This window comes from Rhineura floridana, chromosome 1 (genome assembly GCF_030035675.1).
Source record: "Rhineura floridana isolate rRhiFlo1 chromosome 1, rRhiFlo1.hap2, whole genome shotgun sequence".
Classification (NCBI taxonomy): Eukaryota; Metazoa; Chordata; class Lepidosauria; order Squamata; family Rhineuridae; genus Rhineura; species Rhineura floridana.
In genome coordinates, this window is record NC_084480.1 from 246668629 (window position 1) to 246688208 (window position 19580).

The 19580-nt window shown below is 45.9% G+C and overlaps 1 protein-coding gene across 2 annotated transcripts in view; it reads left to right on the forward strand.

Moving 5' to 3' along the window:
- LAMA3 (laminin subunit alpha 3) overlaps nt 1-19580 on the forward strand; it is a 207480-nt gene that overhangs the window by 176248 nt on the left and 11652 nt on the right. For both annotated transcript variants that reach the window (XM_061596969.1, XM_061596976.1), the window contains exons 65-70: nt 7713-7837; nt 9417-9537; nt 9822-9962; nt 10080-10210; nt 12289-12420; nt 13398-13542. In XM_061596969.1, the coding sequence (XP_061452953.1) occupies nt 7713-7837; nt 9417-9537; nt 9822-9962; nt 10080-10210; nt 12289-12420; nt 13398-13542 (795 nt within the window). The remainder of the gene's footprint in view (nt 1-7712; nt 7838-9416; nt 9538-9821; nt 9963-10079; nt 10211-12288; nt 12421-13397; nt 13543-19580) is intronic.

The following is a 19580-nucleotide window of genomic DNA, read 5'->3' on the forward strand; positions in this document are numbered from 1 at the left end:
CATAAATTCATACTATTTATAAACATTAACATTTCTAGCTAGCATCTTTTAGCTGTTATGTATTTGTTACTTCAGAGAACTAAGTACCTGATGGAACAACAATTGTACCATTGGTCTCACCTGAAAGGTGATTTTCATAGGAGTGGGCCATCACTACGGGTAATAGTTCCACCTATCGTGCGAAGGCAAGAATGTTTTTGAAGTCAAGACTAGGGGCGTCAGGCCCCTCCCACTCTCCAGTTCATTCGTGGCGAGTCTGAAAAGAAATATCTAAAAATACAAGAACAAGGCCAACAGACCCGCCAGGAAAATAACACAATAGTCACATGCATAATAACATGACTCTAACATAACAATATAACAGAACTAAGAATCTTGACTTCACTCTTACATTTAAATATAATAGCATAACAATAATATGTAACCCATTAGAAATATCTAGTCATCCTCCAACTGGGAGGGTCGTGATGGCCCACTCCTATGAAAATCACCTTTCAGGTGAGACCAATGGTACATTTTCCATAGGAGGTGGGCCATCACTACGGGATGTACCAAAGCAGCCCATACAGGGAGGGACCACCCACGTGTTAATCCTCATTAAGAACCTGTTGCAACACTCGTCTGCCGAAAGATGCGTCAGCAGAGGCATAACGATCGATTTTATAATGCCTTATAAACGAGTGTGGGGTAGACCAGACTGCAGCCCTACAAATATCGGCAACAGGAGCATTAGTGGCAAAAGCAGCCGAAGTGGCAGCTGACCTGGTAGAATGAGCCATTATACTAGCTGGAACTGACAGCTTCAAAGACTCATATGCTAAAGTAATACATGCCCTTAACCAACGGGATAAGGTAGGATTGGATACTTTATGCCCCATAGATCTTGGATGAAAGGATACAAACAGAGACTCCGTTCGTCAAATCTCTTGGGTCCTAGACAGGTAGGTCTTGAGAGCCCTCCGGACATCTAACGAATGCCAAGCCTTCTCAAGAGGATGGGTAGGATTCGGGCAAAAGGAAGGCAAAACAATGTCCTGGTTGCAATGAAAAACTGAATCGACCTTGGGACGGAAGGAAAGATCAGTCTTCAGCACAACAGAGTCCTTATGGAAGACGCAGAGGTGTCGAGCAGAAGACAATGCGCCCAACTCCGAAACGCGTCTAGCAGATGTGATTGCGATCAGAAACAAGACCTTGAAGGACAGCATACGTAGGGGCACAGTCCTAATGGGTTCAAACAGAGGGCGTTGCAAAGCCTGCAGAACTTTCGGCAAACTCCATGAGGGGAACCGATGGACAACAGCCGGAGAGCGTAGGGCGACTCCCCTCAAAAAATGTTTGATGAACAGATGTGAGGAAATATGAGCTCCAGGAGAGGACACTGAGAGAATGGACGACAGAGTGGACGCATGTCGACGTAGAGTGTTGGGTCGAAGTCCCATCATAAAGCCGCTATGGAGATATTGCAGCACCTGATGCACAGTGGCCTGGGATGGATCATAGTGGTGGGACTGGCACCACTTGGAGAAAGCCACCCAGGTATGTTGATAAATACGAGTGGTAGATGGTCTTCTCGAGGCCAAAATAATATCAATCACAGCGTCAGACAGTCCAGCTGACCTCAAATGTCCCCGTTCAAACGCCACGCTGTTAGATTGAGCCAAGTAGGGTCCTGGTGCCATACTGGACCCTGGGATAGAAGGTCTGGCCTGACTGGAAGTGTCCAAGGATCCATCATTGACATTGCCAGAAGATCTGAGAACCACGGCCGGCGTGGCCAAAATGGTGCTATCAGAACCAGCTGTGCCCTCTCGGTTCGCGCCTTCCTCAAGGTTTTGGCTAACAATGGTATGGGGGGAAAGGCGTACAAGAGACCGTCTGGCCACGGTGTTGTCAGAGCATCCACTGCTTCCGCTGTTGAGTCCAGGTATCGGGCAAAGTACCTGGGAAGCTGGCAATTGCGACTGGAAGCAAACAGGTCGACTGAGAGGGCGCCGAACCGACACTGGAGACGATGGAAAATGACTGGATGAAGTTTCCATTCTCCCGGAAAGACCTGTTGTCTGCTGAGCCAGTCTGCTGTCACATTCCAAATCCCTCTGAGATATTCTGCTTTCAGGGATTGTAGACTGCCCAGACAAAGATGAGGGAGGCTAAGTCCTGCAGAGGACGAGACCTGGTGCCCCCCTGTCTGTTCAAATGTGATTTTACACACGTGTTGTCTGTTCGAGTGAGCACATGGTCCAAAGGGAACAGAGACTGAAAATGACGTAGAGCTAAGTGGACAGCCTTTAGCTCCAGCCAGTTGATGCTTTGAGTTTGCTCTGTGGTGGACCAAACCCCCTGAACGTACTGGGAGTTGCAGTGGGCTCCCCAACTGATGAGGCTGGCATCTGTGGTTACAACGGTTCTGCGGGGTTCTCTGAACGACGTGCCCTTGGAGAGGTGTTGAACCTTGGTCCACCAGCGGAAGGAGAGACGCAGTGCAGGGCTCAAATGAACTTTGCGATGGTTGGAGCTGGCAATGTCCTTTTGAAAGGGCAACAGAGTCCATTGAAGGTGCCGAGTGTGAGCTCGAGCCCATGGCACAATATGGATTGTAGAGATGAACATTCCGAGCGCTCTGGCGAGAAGCATGACATCTGCGGATGTTTGTTGCATCAGGGACCTTGCAATGCTTGTGATGGCAGTGATGCGATCTGGAGCCAAGAATACCATTGCCTGCAGGGTGTCCAACATTGCCCCTAGATGTAGTAGGCGTTGGGTTGGTTGGAGATGGCTTTTGTCGAAGTTGACAAGCCAGCCGTAGGCCTGCAAAACATTGAGGGTGATCATTAAATGATGATGAGCCAGCTCCTCAGACTTGGCCCGTATTAGCAGATCATCCAGGTATGGGTAGATATGAACCCCTTTGGTCCGGAGATAAGCCACTAGGATGAGTAGCACTTTGGTAAACACTCTTGGAACAGAGGAGAGGCTGAATGGCATTGCTCTATATTGAAAGTGCTGGTGGCCAAAAGCAAACCGAAGAAACTTTCTGTGGGCTATGCAAATGGGCACATGGAGATTCGCTTCCTTAAGGTCGATAGAAGCCAGGAAGTCTCCTTCATGCAGACTCTCCGTAATGGAGTGGAGTGATTCCATTTTGAACCTGCGATATGTTACAAAACGGTTGACAAACTTGAGGTCCAATACCGCCCTCCATGATAGATCTCGTTTTGGCACAGCAAATAGGACGGAGTTCACCCCTTCCGACCTCTCAGTTGTGGGGACTGGCTGTATTGCCGCTATGTCCAAGAGGTGGTGTATAGCTGTCTGCATGATTTTGTGCCTGGCTGGTGCCCTTGGGCAGGGGGACGGATGGAATCCGTCTGATGGGGTTGCCCAAAACTCTGTGGCATAGCCATAACTGAAAAGCTCCCTGATCCAGGAGACTGTAGTGAGGCGCAGCCAACGGTCTCAAAAATGAAGTAATCTGCCACCTATGGGAAGTGTGTTAATACTGCTTGCGTTGGCGAGGACCTCCCCTATATGAGGACGATGAGTTGCCCCTGCACCCTTGGTACTGACCTCTGCCCTGGAAGCGTCAGTTCCAGGAGCCCCTGAATGAAGTGGGGTCATAGGATCTGAAGTCGCGTCCTCGTCCTCCTGGCCGCGTTCCTCGTCCTCCTGGCCGCGTTCCTCGAAAGGGCTGGTTAGTACGGAAGGAAGGAAATCGCCTGAAAGGCCTGTGGTCAGTGTTCTTGACAGTGGCCAGAACTGGTTTGTGGGCGTCTTTGGGATCAACCAGCACTGCCTTTAGAGCTTCCTTGCCGAAAAGTAAAGATCCGGAGTAAGGAGCCCTGGACAGATTCATTCTGGCTGCTGAATCAGCCTGCCAGTGGCGAAGCCAAAGGGTCCGTCGCGCGACTATCTGAGCCGTCATGGCTCGTGCCCCCAATTGAGTGGCATCGGCCACAAAAGCTGCTGTCTTACGCAACTTTATCAGTGACCTTCTGAGGGCGACAGGATCAGGGTTAGTATCCTCTAGCAGATCATCCAGCCACATCATAGCTGCTCTGGAGAAAATGGAGGCCGAAGCGGAGGCACGCATGGAGAGGGCAGTGGCCTCGTGATTTTTGCAGAGGGCGAAGTCTATTCGTCGCTCAGTAGTGTCCTTTAGTTGGGATTCCCCTTCCCTGGGCAAGAGAGAACGTGAAACGAGGCGAGCGATTGGTTCATCTATGCCAGGGATGTCTAACTTGGTGGCAAAGTCCGGAGCTAGGGGGTAAAACCTGTCAGCCAGGTTCTTGAAGCGGCGAGATTGGAATGGGTGAGCCCATTCTTCAGAGGCCAATTTGGCAATCGGGTCCGGCACCGGGATGTAATGTTCAGTAGGTGCAGGGGATTTGAAAACCTTGGCCCCTTTGATAGCTGGGGTGGAGGAAGTTCAAGGCGCAGTCTGGAGACCAAGGGTATTAACTACCCTGCGTGCCAGGGGCTGATAGTCTGAGGCATTAAACAAGCGATACGATGTATCCTCCTCATGATCTGAATATTCGCTCCAGTCATCTCCTTCAACGTGGTCAGTGAAGGTTGACTCCTCTGCATACGAGGCTTCATCAATACATCTGCCTCTGGCTACATCAAAGGGGTTAGGTGAACAGGAAGGATGAGCTTCATGACACGCACGTTGGTCCATGTTGAGTTGGGGTATGGCAGGAACTTGTGGTGGTGACTGCATTTGGGTGAAAAAAGCCAGCATGGCTTGAAGTTGGGAGAGGAAATCAGGGGACGGCAGCAGCCCAGTTGTGGCAGATGTTTGTGCCTGAGTGGCTATTGGAGCAGATGTTTGAGACGGTAAAACGGAGGGAGGCTGGTTAGGCGAAGGCTGAGTGGGGAAGCCAGCAAAATCTTCCTCATCAGAGGAAGCAGCAGGGGAATGAAGTATATCGCTTATGTGTGCCTGAGTTGCTGTGGTAGTGGTGGGGGTTGGCACAGAGGCATAGCGTGGCCGCTTTGGTTTGCTATGGCTTGAAAGATGTTTTGTCTTAGCCATTGCTTTAACATGCTTAGACTTTGTCGACTTAGAGTGTTGCGGCTGGGCTGTTTGTGACATGCCTGGCTGATCTGGCATCATATTGGCTGATTGTGACATGCCTGGCTGTTCTGCCATCTTATATTAACTTGGGTGCAGTACACGGCCACAGAGGGGGCAGGATGTAAAGACCCGAACTGGCACAGTGTACGACCACAGAGGGGGTAGGATACACTGGCAGATGGCTAAGTGCACGGCCACAGAGGGGGCAGGATGCACTGTGGTATCAGCGTTAGAATAATATAGGCTGTATAATATAGGCTGTATTTTAGGCTTGGTACACGGCCACAGAGGGGGCAGGATGTACAAAATATAGTTCAGATTAGTGCTGTAGGCTGGATTTAGGCGTGGTACACGGCCACAGAGGGGGCAGGATGTACAGAATATAATTCGGATTTAATGCAAGGCAGCCACTGAAATTAAAGCTCCAGCCCTGATAATACAGTCACAGTAAAGTTGTGTGAGTCAGCCACAGAAATTAAAGCTCCAGCCTTGCTGATAAAGTCGCATTAGATTTGTGTGAGTCAGCCACTGAATTAAAGCTCCAGACTTGAGGTACAATCACAGTAAATTTGTGTGTAAGTAAGCCCTGTGTAAGTCTGTCTACAGCCCACATACAACACACATACAGATAGCTTGCAGGGAAGGTATCCGTTGGTAAATAAAGTGGTAACAAAAAAGGCGGGAAATTTGAATCCAAACAAAAATGGCGCCCGGAAAAAAGAGCGGGAAAAAATGATCCAAAAATGGCGGAGGGAGAAGAAGCAATGGCGGCCGTCTGGAAACCAACTGGGGGAAGGGCTGCCCAGCACAGTCTCACAGGAGGAGCCGCGGGGCCGATAGCCGCACTTGCGGCTCTAAAAAACCCCAAGGAAGAGACTGCCGAGAGAAGCCTGTGAGAGCCGAATCAACAGGCTCCAGAGAGGTAGGACCTCGGCAGGCTGAAATTAGGAGGTTGGAAAAGAGGCAGGGAGCCGCAGCTGCAAGCTCCCGCCTGGGAGAGAACCGCAGCCGCGGTCTCTCCAAGAGCTCCACAGAGCGCGGCTTGAGACAGGAAAAAACGGTACGGGAGAGACAAACGTAGAGAACCGCAGTCGCGGTCTCTGCTGAGCTGAAAGGCTCAAAAAACTGGGAAAATTGAAGGGTTGGGAGACAGAGGCAAAAAACGGCGCCGAGCAACGAAGCTGCCACAGGAGGCCGCGGGAGCTGGCTCCAAAGCGAGGGAAACAGCGGGCCAAATCGGGAGCTGCAGCCGCAAGCTCCTGCCTGAAAAGCTAGAGAACCGCAGCCGCGGTCTCTGCTGAGCTGAAAGGCTCAAAAAACTGGGGAAAACGGACCGGTAAGGGAAGATCCCCCCCAACAATTCTCCAGGAGACACAACGAATTAAAGACAAGACAGAGGGGAGGGAGAAGTGGAATTACAGATAACAACCTCCACACACACACAAGTAGACACAAGAAACTTAGCTAAGCTACGCTATCTGAGAACTTGCTCGTACGAAGGCAAGAATGAACTGGACAGTGGGAGGGGCCTGACTCCCCTAGTCTTGACTTCAAAAACATTCTTGCCTTCGCACGATAGGTGGAACTATTACCCGTAGTGATGGCCCACCTCCTATGGAAAATAGAACAAACTCTTTGTTTTAAAAACAAATCCATTATATCAATGCCTCACCTCTCTCTCTCTCTCTCTCTCTCTCTCGTGTCTCTCTCTCTCGTGTCTCTCTCTCTCTCTCTCTCTCGTGTCTCTCTCTCTCTCTCTCTCTCTCTCGTGTGTGTGTGTGTGTGTGTAAAAAACCTGAAATCAGTAGGATTTGCTTCCAAGGAATTAACATAATACAAAGCCCTACCTGTGCAAGGGCTTCACATTTGCTTCTCTCTGAAGAAAATGTTGTACATGTCATTACTTAAAAGTACAAGGAAGAAATGCAATGTGTTTCATGGGCATTTCCAGTTTATATATTTATTTATTAAATTTATATCCCGGCCTTCCTCCCAGAAGGAGCCCAGTTGTACACATGGAGGCTCTTCTTACAAAAAAGAACAGTAAGCCATTGTGCATGTAAGCTGCACACATAGGATGCTTCATAAACCAAGATATGAGCATATGTTTGGGCAATTGCACAAACTCTTTGCTTCTCCCTTCACATAAATGAACGAACACGCCAGGAAGTCTTCCATTAACCATAGTTTCCCAATTTATCTGAACCAGAAACAGATGACTGATTTGGAACAAGCCAGAATATTAAGCCACGGTTTGGTGTTTGCACTGGGAGGTATTTGCAATGGGAGGAAATACCCCACTAGAACAGAGGGATTCAGAGGAGGGATTTTCCTCAGGATACAGCAAAGGAGGAAAGGGTTAAATTCTCTCTTCATGCCTACAGTGATCCATATAATTACCAGTCCTTGCCTCCCCTCCTTGCTGATGCTATTTGCATTTCTTAAAAATCTGCATGTTAAATGCAAAGGTGCATTTAATGTTGTGTGTAGTTTGGCCTTGACTGAAAAAGCAGAACCAAGCCTATTAACTGACTGTTATAATGCTGTACATTGTGTTTTACTGTACATGGTGCTAAATTCCTTTATGTTTCTTTTAGGCTAGCTTTAAATGTAATTGTCCTATTCATTTCAGGTAGTTTTACACATTGGTCCGCAACTGGTTACTTTGATTGACAAGTCTAGAGAACAAATAAACATAAATATGTTTCCTTTTGACTCATATTACCTGGGCGGAATCCCAGCCTCTGTAAGAGAACGGTGAGTTACAACAATCTTGAGGATAAAGATTAATCTCTAGCGTATTGTTTTATGGATGGCAGTCCACCAGGTTGAATGCAGCTTAATGCTTTCTTGTCTTGTGGATCTGTTTTTAAATAAAATGATGATGACAATTAAGAAGATGGTCCAATATTTCTAGGACATATCTATAAACATTCCAGTAATTAATCATTCCTTAAAAATAAGATTAAAATGTGAGAATTGTACAATTTGTTCTTTATAAGCAGAGCTAGTTGACATGCACTTTGACAGATATGCTGCAGGTTTGTGTGTGTGCCACGAACATATGTTTTGTTAAAGTTAGAAAGATATGGGCACAAGCAACCTCATACATTGCTGAGTAGGGGTATGCATAATCCAGTGGACGGCAAGGTACAGAGTCTACTGCAATGCTAGGAAGAGTGTATTGGGCCATAGCACAGCAAGCCAAGCTCCTCTGCTTCAGCAATTGCAGCATCAGGGAAGCAGACCCTGGGCGCTGCACATCTCACACATGAGAAGCTTCCATGAATTTGCCTACTCTCCTTTAAAGACAATTACACTATTGGCTATTAGCACATCTTGTGGCAGCAAATTCCATAAGTGAAGTATCCACTGTATGAAGAAGTACTTCCTTTTGTTTGTCCTGAATTTCTGGCCAGTCAGCTTCTTTGGATGATCCCAGGTTCTAGTGTTATTAAAGGGGGAGAAAAGCTTACCTTTGACCACTTTCTCCACTTGCATAGTTTTTGATGAATGTTAGTAGAAAGTCCCAAATGTCTTAGCCTTTCCTCATAGCTGTCACTGGTAAGCGAGTAAGGAAAAAAGACATGCAGAAGTAGGCCAGCCTAGTGTACTCCATTCTCTCTCTCCCAACCCCATTCTTGCAATTTCTTTGAGTACATAGGTTTCAAAGCATTGCTCTTTAAGAGGAGGGAGAACAATACTGTGCCTTGAATGTATGCATGGTTTGAACCAGATACACACATGTTGTAGCCAGCGTAGTGTTCTTCAGATGCTGTTGGACTGTCCAGCTCCCATCAGCCCGCCAGCATGGCCAGTGATCAGGGGTGATGGAAGTTGTAGTCCCACAAATCTGGAGGGCACCATGTTGGCTACCCCTGCTGCAGAGCTATTGGAAAGTCATAGCTCACTGCAACTCCCTGTGTAGTAGAAAAGATATATGTAGCCACTTCAGACTTGATGGCATACACCATAATACAAGAAGCAGCCCTTGGTTTGGACTTGCAGTTCATAACATGGATGTAAAAATACACTTAACATACGTTTAATGCCTCCATTTTCTAATCTTTCTGCTGTTGTACTTCTGATGTAATATGCAGAGTTGGGGCCAGTTAATAGAGTCCCAAATTTGAGAGTGGGAGACTAAGGCTGCAATCCTTTTCCAACCAAAAAAATTAATGAATCACCTAGGGCAAGTCACAGTCTCTTAGCATCACTTATTGAATTGAAATGAAGATAAGTAAGAAGTGGAAAGCAGTTTGTATATCAAATAAGGCATCTGGAATCAATAATGGCAACTTAAAAGGCTGTGTTGTATTTTTTTTCCTGGAAACAGCTTTAATATATACACACCTCCATTTCGTGGGTGCATGATGAATGTGAGAACTTCTTTTGAGTCTTCCCCTACCTTCTCTGAGACTCTTGGTGTCAGCAGAAAATGTCCTGATGACTGGAAGGTAATTTGCAGATTATAGGTACTAATCATTTGTGTTCAATGTTATTTAATCATGATGGATTTTCATTCATAAAATACAGCTTTAAAAAACTTTGCAAAGTGAGAACCTGCACATCTTCACAGCAGTAAGATTTGTGAGTGCATTGTGATTCTGGAGCCCATAGGTCACACGAAATGTGAGATCCATTAATCCCACTTTAGATATTAGAGGGAAGTAAGGAAAGTAGGAATGAGACTTGTTCTACTCTAACAGAAAACGTATTCATTATCAATTTGTATTTTTAGCTTGTGAGAACAGCAACTTTTTCTAAGAATGGAGTACTTGGTTTGAGTGATGATGCTTTTCCATTTCCCAACGACTTCCAAATTGGATTTGGCTTTCACACATTGGCACTTGATGGAACATTGTTAAATTACAATTTACGGGTATGAAAGATATATATATATATATTTTCTATTCAACGATAATCAAATTGCTTTGCTGCAAAAATTGACGACATAACCTGAAAAAATAATCTTTTGTGGGTAATTTATTGTTTTTAGCCTGATGTGCTTACTTTACTCCTGAGAAATGGCTCTGTCATCATAAGGTTAGCTGATGAAGAAAGCCAGTCTACCAAGAGATATGAAGATGGGTCAATGCATTATGTAACAGTGATAAAAGAGGGTGACATGTAAGTCCAATACTTTCATTGTAGGACACAGTGAATGCTTTGTTAGAGAAGAAACATGGAGTTTTGTTGCTTGACTTGATATTTGGTTGTATAAGATCTAGGCAGTTAATACCAGCGGTTGATGTGGGTGGGAGAACTTTATGTATTTGCAAAGACTTTGCAAAATGCTCTTCACAAAACAGTGAATAGAACTAATGTATTTTTTAGCTTTCAGTGTGCGTGTTTCTCTCTGTTTGGTAGGCCAATTCTTCAAACAGCTTCTCTCATATAAGCTATGCTCAAGAGCTCTGCACTTACAGAGTGCAAAAGTTTTTCATACTCTTCTGTGAGCCCTCACTGGTATTTCCCATTGTGTGTGTTATATGTTTCCCTCAGAGAACAGAATGAAGGGAACCCTGTGCACATGGGACTCTGCAAGCATTTGTAGCTGCTAGATCACAACCAGCATGTATAAATTTATTTGCTTCCCCTGTGCATGCTGAATACTTGAATGTTGTTAACTTTCTGCCTCTACAAATTCTATACTCTGAAGTGATCTTTTCATATCTTTTTTGATTTGGGGGAGATGCATTCCAAAATATTGTAGCAATTGTGATGATTGCATTCCCTGTTAATTTGTATTGGCTTGGTGAGGCAGAAGCTTCAGTCTGATGATATGAGACTCATAGAATCATAGAATCGTAGAGTTGGAAGGGGCCTATAAGGCCATCAAGTCCAACCCCTTGCTCAATGCAGGAATCCAAATTAAAGCAAACCTAACAGGTGGCTGTCCATCTGCCTCTTGAATGCTTCCAGTGTTAGAGAGCCCAGCACCTCCCTAAGTAACTGGTTCCATTGTCAAACCACTTTAACAGTTAGGAAGTTTTTCCTGATGTTCAGTTGAAATCTGGCTTCCTGTAATATGAACCCATTATTCCGTGTCCTGCATTCTGGGACAGCCGAGAATAAAACCTGGCCCTCCTCTATGTGGCAACCTTTCAAGTACTTGAACAGTGCTAACTTATCTCAAGGCTAAACATGCCCAGTTCTTTCAGTCTCTCCTCGTGTGACAGTCATCACAATCATATGATAACCTGGCTAGCTGGGCATTCAGTCATGGATTGGCCATCACAAATAATGTCTTCTTCCCCATGAACACCATCTGCTGGGAGACAGCCTGGCAGAGAAAAACCTTATCCCATGACAAGCAACTGGCTACTTAAATTATCTCTGTATGGAAAACACTGAGATAACCATTAAGTTCAGTGTTTTCTGAATTAACCAGTACATTTGACAAGTTATTGTTGATTTCTAAGATAATGTCTACATGGAGTTTTTAAATCTGTTTTGGACACGCTTATTTAGTCACATGGGAATACAGAGTGAGCATGGGCCCTTTGGCTATCGACAGAAAATGTTGGATTGCTAATGAGTGTTGTAAGATCATAAAGGGAAAGGGGCATTGTTTTGCATGCACCATCTTTCTAGCACATACTGCTTTCTGAGACGTTGCTTTCCATGTATCCACTTTTGCACCGTAATGCAAAACCAGAAGCATGTGAGGCCTCCATATGGCCATATAAATGCATAAATAGTGAAGAATCTGATTCTACTGTGATTAACCATAGGATGATGATGTAGAAAAAATGTAGAATGTAGAAAAAGAGGAACTCCATTGAAGTCAGTCTATTGACACTGCCGATTAAATTATTTAAGCCTTTTCCTTGAAAGGGGCAACAGGAAAACATGGCTGTGCTTTAAGTAATAATTTGCTTGGTAAGGTTACAATCCTTTGTGAATTCCAGATTAGCATTCACTAGAAGCAGGGCCTTTTTGGTAATTGCCACAACATTATGGAATGCCCTCCTTCTGGAGGCTCACTTACCTATTTTTGGAGGCAGGTGAGAGTGAGTCCTCCGTTAACTGAGACTAAGTGAAAGTTCTGTTTGCTACATGTTTTTATCTGTTTTACCAAGTTATTTGGTTATTTTTTATTCATTAAAAATTGTTGGTATTAGTTGCGGTACATGCTGTAAATGGCTTTGTGAACAACTGCTAAAAGTGATATACAAATGTTGTAATGGGTTTTCTTGTTCCAGGCTAAAGTTGCTGGTTGATGATGTGCCTGAGTCAACAATAGTTGGAACCCTTGGAAGGAAAACACTGAGTCAACCAATAGAATTGGGTGGGAGTGGTTTTGAAGGTTGCATTTCCAATGTCTTTATACAAAGGTAAACTTATTACGCAAGGAATGCTCCAGTCCATTAATATGTTTTCTGCTCTTCACAAAACCCATGATGTTTACAATGAGCAAAACAGAACCATAATAGTTTGCATACTGAAAAAGGAGTATCTATATGCCTGAAAGTGGAACTAGAACATCAGCATATAGTATCTAAACAGCACAATGCTGTTTTGTGCAAGATTTGGGGCATCCTTCCTCTGTGATGACTGTACTGCATGCATTTACCTAACCACTTACCTGATGGACTATCAGGAAACCGGTGCAGGTTAGGCACAGTGTTACTTGCACTGCATCAGCTTATCAGAGCACCCCACCACCACCAAACATGTGGATGTACCACTGTAACATTTTATACTCTCATAATTATATTGGTGTTGCTGAGTCCACCTGCTGATTTCTCTCAACTCAGGCTGCAACCTTTCATTTGATAAAGGCTTAAGTGCATGTAACTTATCCAATGTGTGGTCTATTTTCTACCATAGATAGTGCAGAATGTTTTGTAAATCAGATTCCAGATGGATGCTTTCAAACAGGCAGGTCTTTGCAAGAGAGCGGACATACTTCACAAAGAGAAGCAGCCAACAGGCTTGCAAAATCTTTAGGGACATTATTTTTCCAAGAAGACAATTCAAATAAATCAACTTTTAGCTATGTTTTTCTTCTCAATGCTTTGCCTCTCTTACTTATTGTATTCTGTATACAAGGTGGTGCATTTTTAGGTAGGATATTTATTACCATTAAATTCATCCTTGGGAGAGGTGTTCTGAATGCAGCTATGCCAAGAATAAGTTTCCACAATATAGGCAGTAACGTTTTTGAAAACTATAGATTTGAAAATATCAATTGAATTAATAGACATTCTGCCTTGTCCAAGCAATAATACTTCTCTTTTAAGTGGCTCATCTATTCTGAATGTTAAGGAGAAATGTGCAATAATATTCCTTTTTCTTGCCTCTATTCCAGATCAGAACAGTTTTCTCAAGTTCAAAATTTAACCAATTACATTGAGAAGACCAATGTATCCTTAGGATCCTGTATGATAAAGAAACTACCACAGCTCATGCTCCTGAAAGACCTGAATGATGCTTACAGTCCAAAGGTTTTGAAGGTTGGGAGTTCAGACTTATGTAAAGAAAAAGAAATAACCCCAAATCTATGTGACCAGACAGCCTAACATCTGTTGTGTTGTTTAATTAGAGAACTATGTCTATATTAACTTCATTTTTAATTAATTTAATTTTGTGGAGACTTAAACATGATGGTTATAAACTAGCTGAGGACAACTCACAATGAAATGGCTGTTCCCAGTAGTAACAGTTACGTGTTTTGCATCCCCAAAACAATCTGAGAAAGGATTGAGAAAACAGCCCTATACAGGTATTTATAATAAGGCTTAAATACACATGAGAGGAGGGGAGAGTGTGTTAACACCACCTCCATTCCCTTCACCCTCCATGTGTTCAAGGGCGGCTGTCTGCAGTGCAGAAGTCTCCTGTACTTATGGAGACTTCCACACATTCTGGAACCCTGAAAAATCATGGTTCCAAAATGCATGGGAGTCTCCATGAGTACAGGAGGCTTCCCCACTGCAGACAGTTATCCTTGAACACACAGAGGGCAACTGTGATGGAGGTGGACCTACTGTGCTTATTTAAGCCTTATTATGAATGTTTGAATCAGACTAGTGGTGATAGTGGAAACAGCAATGCTCTGAGAGCCTCTGATTCAGTGGGAACTCTGGAAAATGGGTTGGTTAAAGGAAGTACCCTGGGAAATTTTCCTCAGGTAGCATGCCATCCGGTGGGGCTCTAGCACGACCTAGTGTCTGAAGGCAGGAATGATGAGATGTCAAGACTTGGGCTGCTCCTTTCCAGTCTTCACTTCAGTCCATTCCTGCCTTCACCTGAGGCATTTCTCTCCAGCCTTAGCTCCGCTAATTTTCATTTGGTTTAAACTTCCTGCTTTTCCTCATTTTTCTCCACTTTTTTTCTCTGTGTGCTAACTGTCTGTTTACTTACCTTACTTGTCTCTCTGTCTCCTTCTTCCCTGGACAAGAGTGGAGAGATTTACAGTTTATATAATATATATTTTAAAAAATTCTATGCTTAGTGATCTGTGATTGGAGTTTTTCTTTACTGTGTGCGTGTGTGAATTTCTGGATACAACACTCCTCTGTTGTGTGCATATACTCCATAGTGGGGCCAGCGCCAGCCGTTATTGTAGACAATCCAAAGCCAGCCTGTCATTGTAGATGCCCAAAGCCAGCCTGTCGAGGTGGGACAACTGGATGTCCATCAAATCCTACCTTCACAATCTGTGGCCACTGTTGTGAAAACAATGTCTAAGCACAAGACTGTCAAGCACCCTTCCAAGTCTGTTACCAAGTCTAAGCACTCCAGCAAGCAGCTAAAAGCTAGATGAGCTTGCTACATGACCACTCCAGTCTTGGCTGTAGTTGCAAACGAGGAGCCATTGTTGGAGACGCCTGCTGTTGATAAGAGTGCTACCAACTTCTGTCACTCTTTCACTCACCGTTGGCGTCTTCTGATGAGGACTTTAGTGGTTTTCCAGACCAGCCTTCAGTCTTTCCGGTAACTACTGCCCAACAGCTCACAGCTCCAGTGGTTCCAGCTCACCGTTCAACTGTGCATTCAGGTCAGATTGCTATTGCATCATATACTGACTTAGCTTTGGATCTATTGACTGACTTAGCTTTGGATCCAGCCCTCCCAGGGATCCCAGAGTCCACAATCAGTTCTGATCCTTGTCACCAATCTGGGCTCCCTACCTCTACAGCTGTATAGGGTCACCTCCCATTCAGCACAGGTCCCACTCTTGGGTTTTCAGTTGACTCCTGACTTTGTGGCTCAGTTAAAGGATGCCCTGTTAGGCCTACATTCTGCAGAATTGAGGAGGCCAGTCTCCTCACCTACTCTATCACCACAGCCTCCTGCTCAGTCCCAAATCAGGTCTTCCTCTCTACACCATCAATCTGACAAATATTGCCCTGCCTCTCCCAATCTGTTTGACATTCCCAGAGGTATAGCCTTGGACCAAGGAGTGGACCCATTAGATCTATCCGTCACACCTGACAGGGATGTGGACTACTGGAGTAGTGAATCAGATGTGGAAGAGGATATGTCGCATCATTTGTTCGAGTCAGCTGATTTCCTGTCCCTCTTTCAAAGAACTCTGGACTGCAGTCAACTTCATCAGAGCCTACCTCCCCCCCCCCAGTTAAGGGCACTAAGGTGCTGATGGATTCCAAAACTGTTGTCCATTCTTTTCCAGTTCCAGATCCACTCGGCAAGTTAACTAAGGATGAATGGGTTCATCCTCAACATGCTCAACAGACTTCAATGGTTGCAAACAAGTTCTACTCCTTGGATCCCAAGTTCAGTAACTTCTTGAAAGTCTCAGCAGTGGATCTGCCCATTTCAAATATGGTCTCCAAATCTCTCCTGCCCAAGGAAGGGGATTGTCAACTTAAGGACCCATCTGAATGGAGGTTGGATTTTGCCCTTAGGAAGAACCACGATGCCATGGCCCTTTCTATTCAACCTTCGTGCACTGCATCCTTATTCACTAGAGCATGATGTGGCTTGATGACCTCTTGGACGATCCAGATCATGATCCCATTAAGGTGAGGAAGATCCTGCTAAGGTGAGGAAGTCAGCTACCTTCGTGACTGATGTCACCTTGGATGCAACACAGTTTGTAGCCCATGCCATGTCCACTGAGCTGGTGGTGCGGCAGACACCATGGCTCTGTCACTGGAAGGCTGATAATACTGCCAGGATCAACTTCTCCATAGCCCCATATGCCAGTACCATGCTTTTTGGTGAGGAGGCCCTCATGTCAGTATTGCTAAACCTTAAGGAAAAACAAACATTGGTCTTGGCTACCAATAAGAGGATTGCTGACTTTTCAGGAGATTTGCCCCGTACCACTCCTCCCAGCCCTTTCGGGGAGGGCAGCCCAGAGGTAGGAGCTGCAACTACTATGCTTCAAAGGGTTCCTGGTCAAAGTAGCATTTTCATGGTCAGAACGAGAACCAGGGAAGGATGGTTCAGTCCTCTTCTGGATGAGGGGGTTGTTCACACCACCAGTATTGACGCCATCCCGGTGGGGGGCAGACTGCTTCATTTTTCAGATGTCTAGCAACAGATGATGATGGACTCCTGGGTAAGGGACCTGATATGGCCACGCAATAGAGTTTCATTATCCTCCCCTGAACAAGTTTCTTCCCTTCCCTCTTTCCAGGTACCTGGAGAAGCAGGCCGTGATGGGAGAAGCTATTCATCACTTCCTGGATATATAAGCAATAGAGTTAGTGAGTCTGGAACAGCATTACCAGGGAGTCTGCTCCATTCTGTTTGTGGTCTCCAAGAAAAACCTCTCATGGAGAGCCATTCTAAACCTAAAATTCCTCAACAGGTTTGTGAGGTATCAGCACTTCAAAATGGAGATCTTCTGTTCTATTTTGGAAGCACTCCAATAGGGAGACTTCTTAGCATCAATCAAACTGACAGAGGCCTATCTACATGTGCCCATATGACCGGTTCACAGACACTTCCTGAGGTTTGCGTATGGCCAGACTCACTTCCAGTATCAGACCCTGCCGTTTGGTCTCTCATCAACTCAGAGTGTTTACAAAGGTGATGGTTACACTGGTGGCTCACCCCCGTCTCCAGGGTATCCATATCTACCCATACTTGGATGATCTGCTGGTCCAGGCAGGCAGTTTGCATCAGGTGACAGCTCATGTGTACTACACTCTCACAGCCCTGCAAGACCACAGTTTCCTAATCAATCTGGAGAAGAGCCAGCTTTCTCCATCTCAGATGATCCAGCACCTGGGAGAGATACTGGACACAGCTCAAGATCAAGCCGGAATGAATTTAAGCAATCGCAGATATGGCACACCTTCTGTTGCGCATCAGGATGGCTGACATCATGATTCTTGTGAAGGCCTTGGTTCTATTTGTGTTCTACTTTATCCTGCTGGCTTCAGGCATATATTGCTCTGGCTTATGAGTCTCTCAAGCTCCCAGTGCCTCCAAACATCATGGCACATTCCACTAGATCAGCAACAACTTCAGCTGCGTTTGCCATAAATGCCCCTCTTGGGGATATCTACAGAGCTGTCATTTGGTCCACTCCGGAATCATTTATCAGACACTATAGAATAGACCATTATGCCTCTGCCGATGCCTCCTTTGGGAGGTGGGTTTTGCAACAAGTGTTAGCTCACATTTAGGCAGCCTGGGTGCACCCTCCTTTCTGGGATTGCTTTGGTACATCCCACCTGATGGTATGCTACCTGGGGAAAAAGGACCATTGGTCTCACAGGAAAGGCAGTTTTCCCAGGTATCATGCCATCAAGGCTGGCGGCTGCCTTTATGCTGGGCCTTTATGTTCCTCTTCTCCTTTAAGTTTTTTTTACATGTTCTTCAAAGGCTGTTAACTGATTGTTCACTTTGGAGTATTTGTATTGCATATATTTCCAATGTTTTGGCTGCTCCTTCCTATGTGCAACTGCTGTCAAGGTATCTTCCTTTGGCCTCATATGGAATGGACTGGGAGACCCAGGGCCTGCAGGAGGAAGAGACCATCGCCCAAGGGAAGGAGAGGCTGCTGCTCTTGCTGCTGCTGTGCTGCTGCTGCTGCTGCTGCTGCCGTGGGACCACCACCTCCACCACCCTTCCCAGAGGGACTTCTGCCTGGCGGCACCAGGCCCCAGGTACCCAGCCAGCCAGGACTGATTCTTACCACCTGTCCCTCTTTGGAGGGATACATAAGCCGGCTGGCTGAGGTGGCCTGGGAGACCCAGGGCCTGCAGGAGGAAGAGACCATCGCCCAAGGGAAGGAGAGGCTGCTGCTCTTGCTGCTGCTGTGCTGCTGCTGCTGCTGCTGCTGCCGTGGGACCACCACCTCCACCACCCTTCCCAGAGGGACTTCTGCCTGGCAGGACCAGGCCCCTGGCCTGATCCTGATCGGGGCGTGGACGTTTCTGTTGCTGCCGTTGGGCTGTCCTGGAATGCGAGACTGAAGTGCTGCTGCTGCCTCTTCTGAGGTGTATGCCACCGTTGCTGCTGTCATTATCACCAGGTTGGGGGTCATTGCTGTCCAACGTTCTTGGGCCCCATTACATCAGCTACTACGGATTATCGGCTGCTGAAGCTCCTCGGATGCTGCTGTGTTGTCTGAATGTATGAGTGGGTTGTATGAGTGAGTGTGTGATTGTGTGTATATGCCATGAGTTTTATTATTTATTTTATTTTTATTATGTGCCTGGGCGAGAGGACAGTGTTGTGGGAGGGAGGACCAAAGGGGGCCCCTATTAGTGTAGTGACGGGTAATGGGAGGTATGGCGCTGTGAGTAGGACATGCCAGTTAAGGGGAACTCGCCCCAGACAACTGGTGGCTGTGACGTGTTCCGGTCCTCCTCACACCCACAGGATTGCTGGTAGTTCTATCAGCCAACCCTCGGATCTCCAGTTGCTGCTTTTTAATGCCAGATCGGTAAATAATAAAACCTCCCTCATCCATGACCTAATTGTGGATGAGGTGGCCGATCTGGCATGTATTACAGAGACCTGGGTGAGCGATCTGGGAGGTATTAATCTCTCCCAGTTGTGCCCACCTGGGTATTCGGTTCAGCATCTGGGTAGATCCGAGGGTCGGGGAGGGGGAATCGCTGTGGTCTATAGAAGTTCCATCCCTCTTGTTAGGCACCCTATCCAGATGGCTAATGGTCTAGAGTGTCTGCACATAACGTTGGGTCAGCGAGACAGACTGGGAATTCTGTTGGTGTACCGTCCACCCTGCTGCCCAACAGCCTCCCTAACTGAGCTGACAGAGGTGGTCTCGGATCTATTGTTGCGTTCCCCCAAACTTTTGGTATTGGGGGATCTCAACATTCATGCTGAGGCCGCTTTATCTGGAGCAGCTCAGGACTTCATGACCTCCATGACAGCCATGGGGCTGTCTCAATTTGTTACTGGCCCTACGCATGTGTTGGGGCACACTCTGGACTTGATTTTTGCCACTGGATTAGGGGATGGTGATCTGAGAGTGAGGGATTTTTCATCTATTCCTTTGTCATGGTCAGATCACCGCCTATTAAGGTTTAGACCCACACTG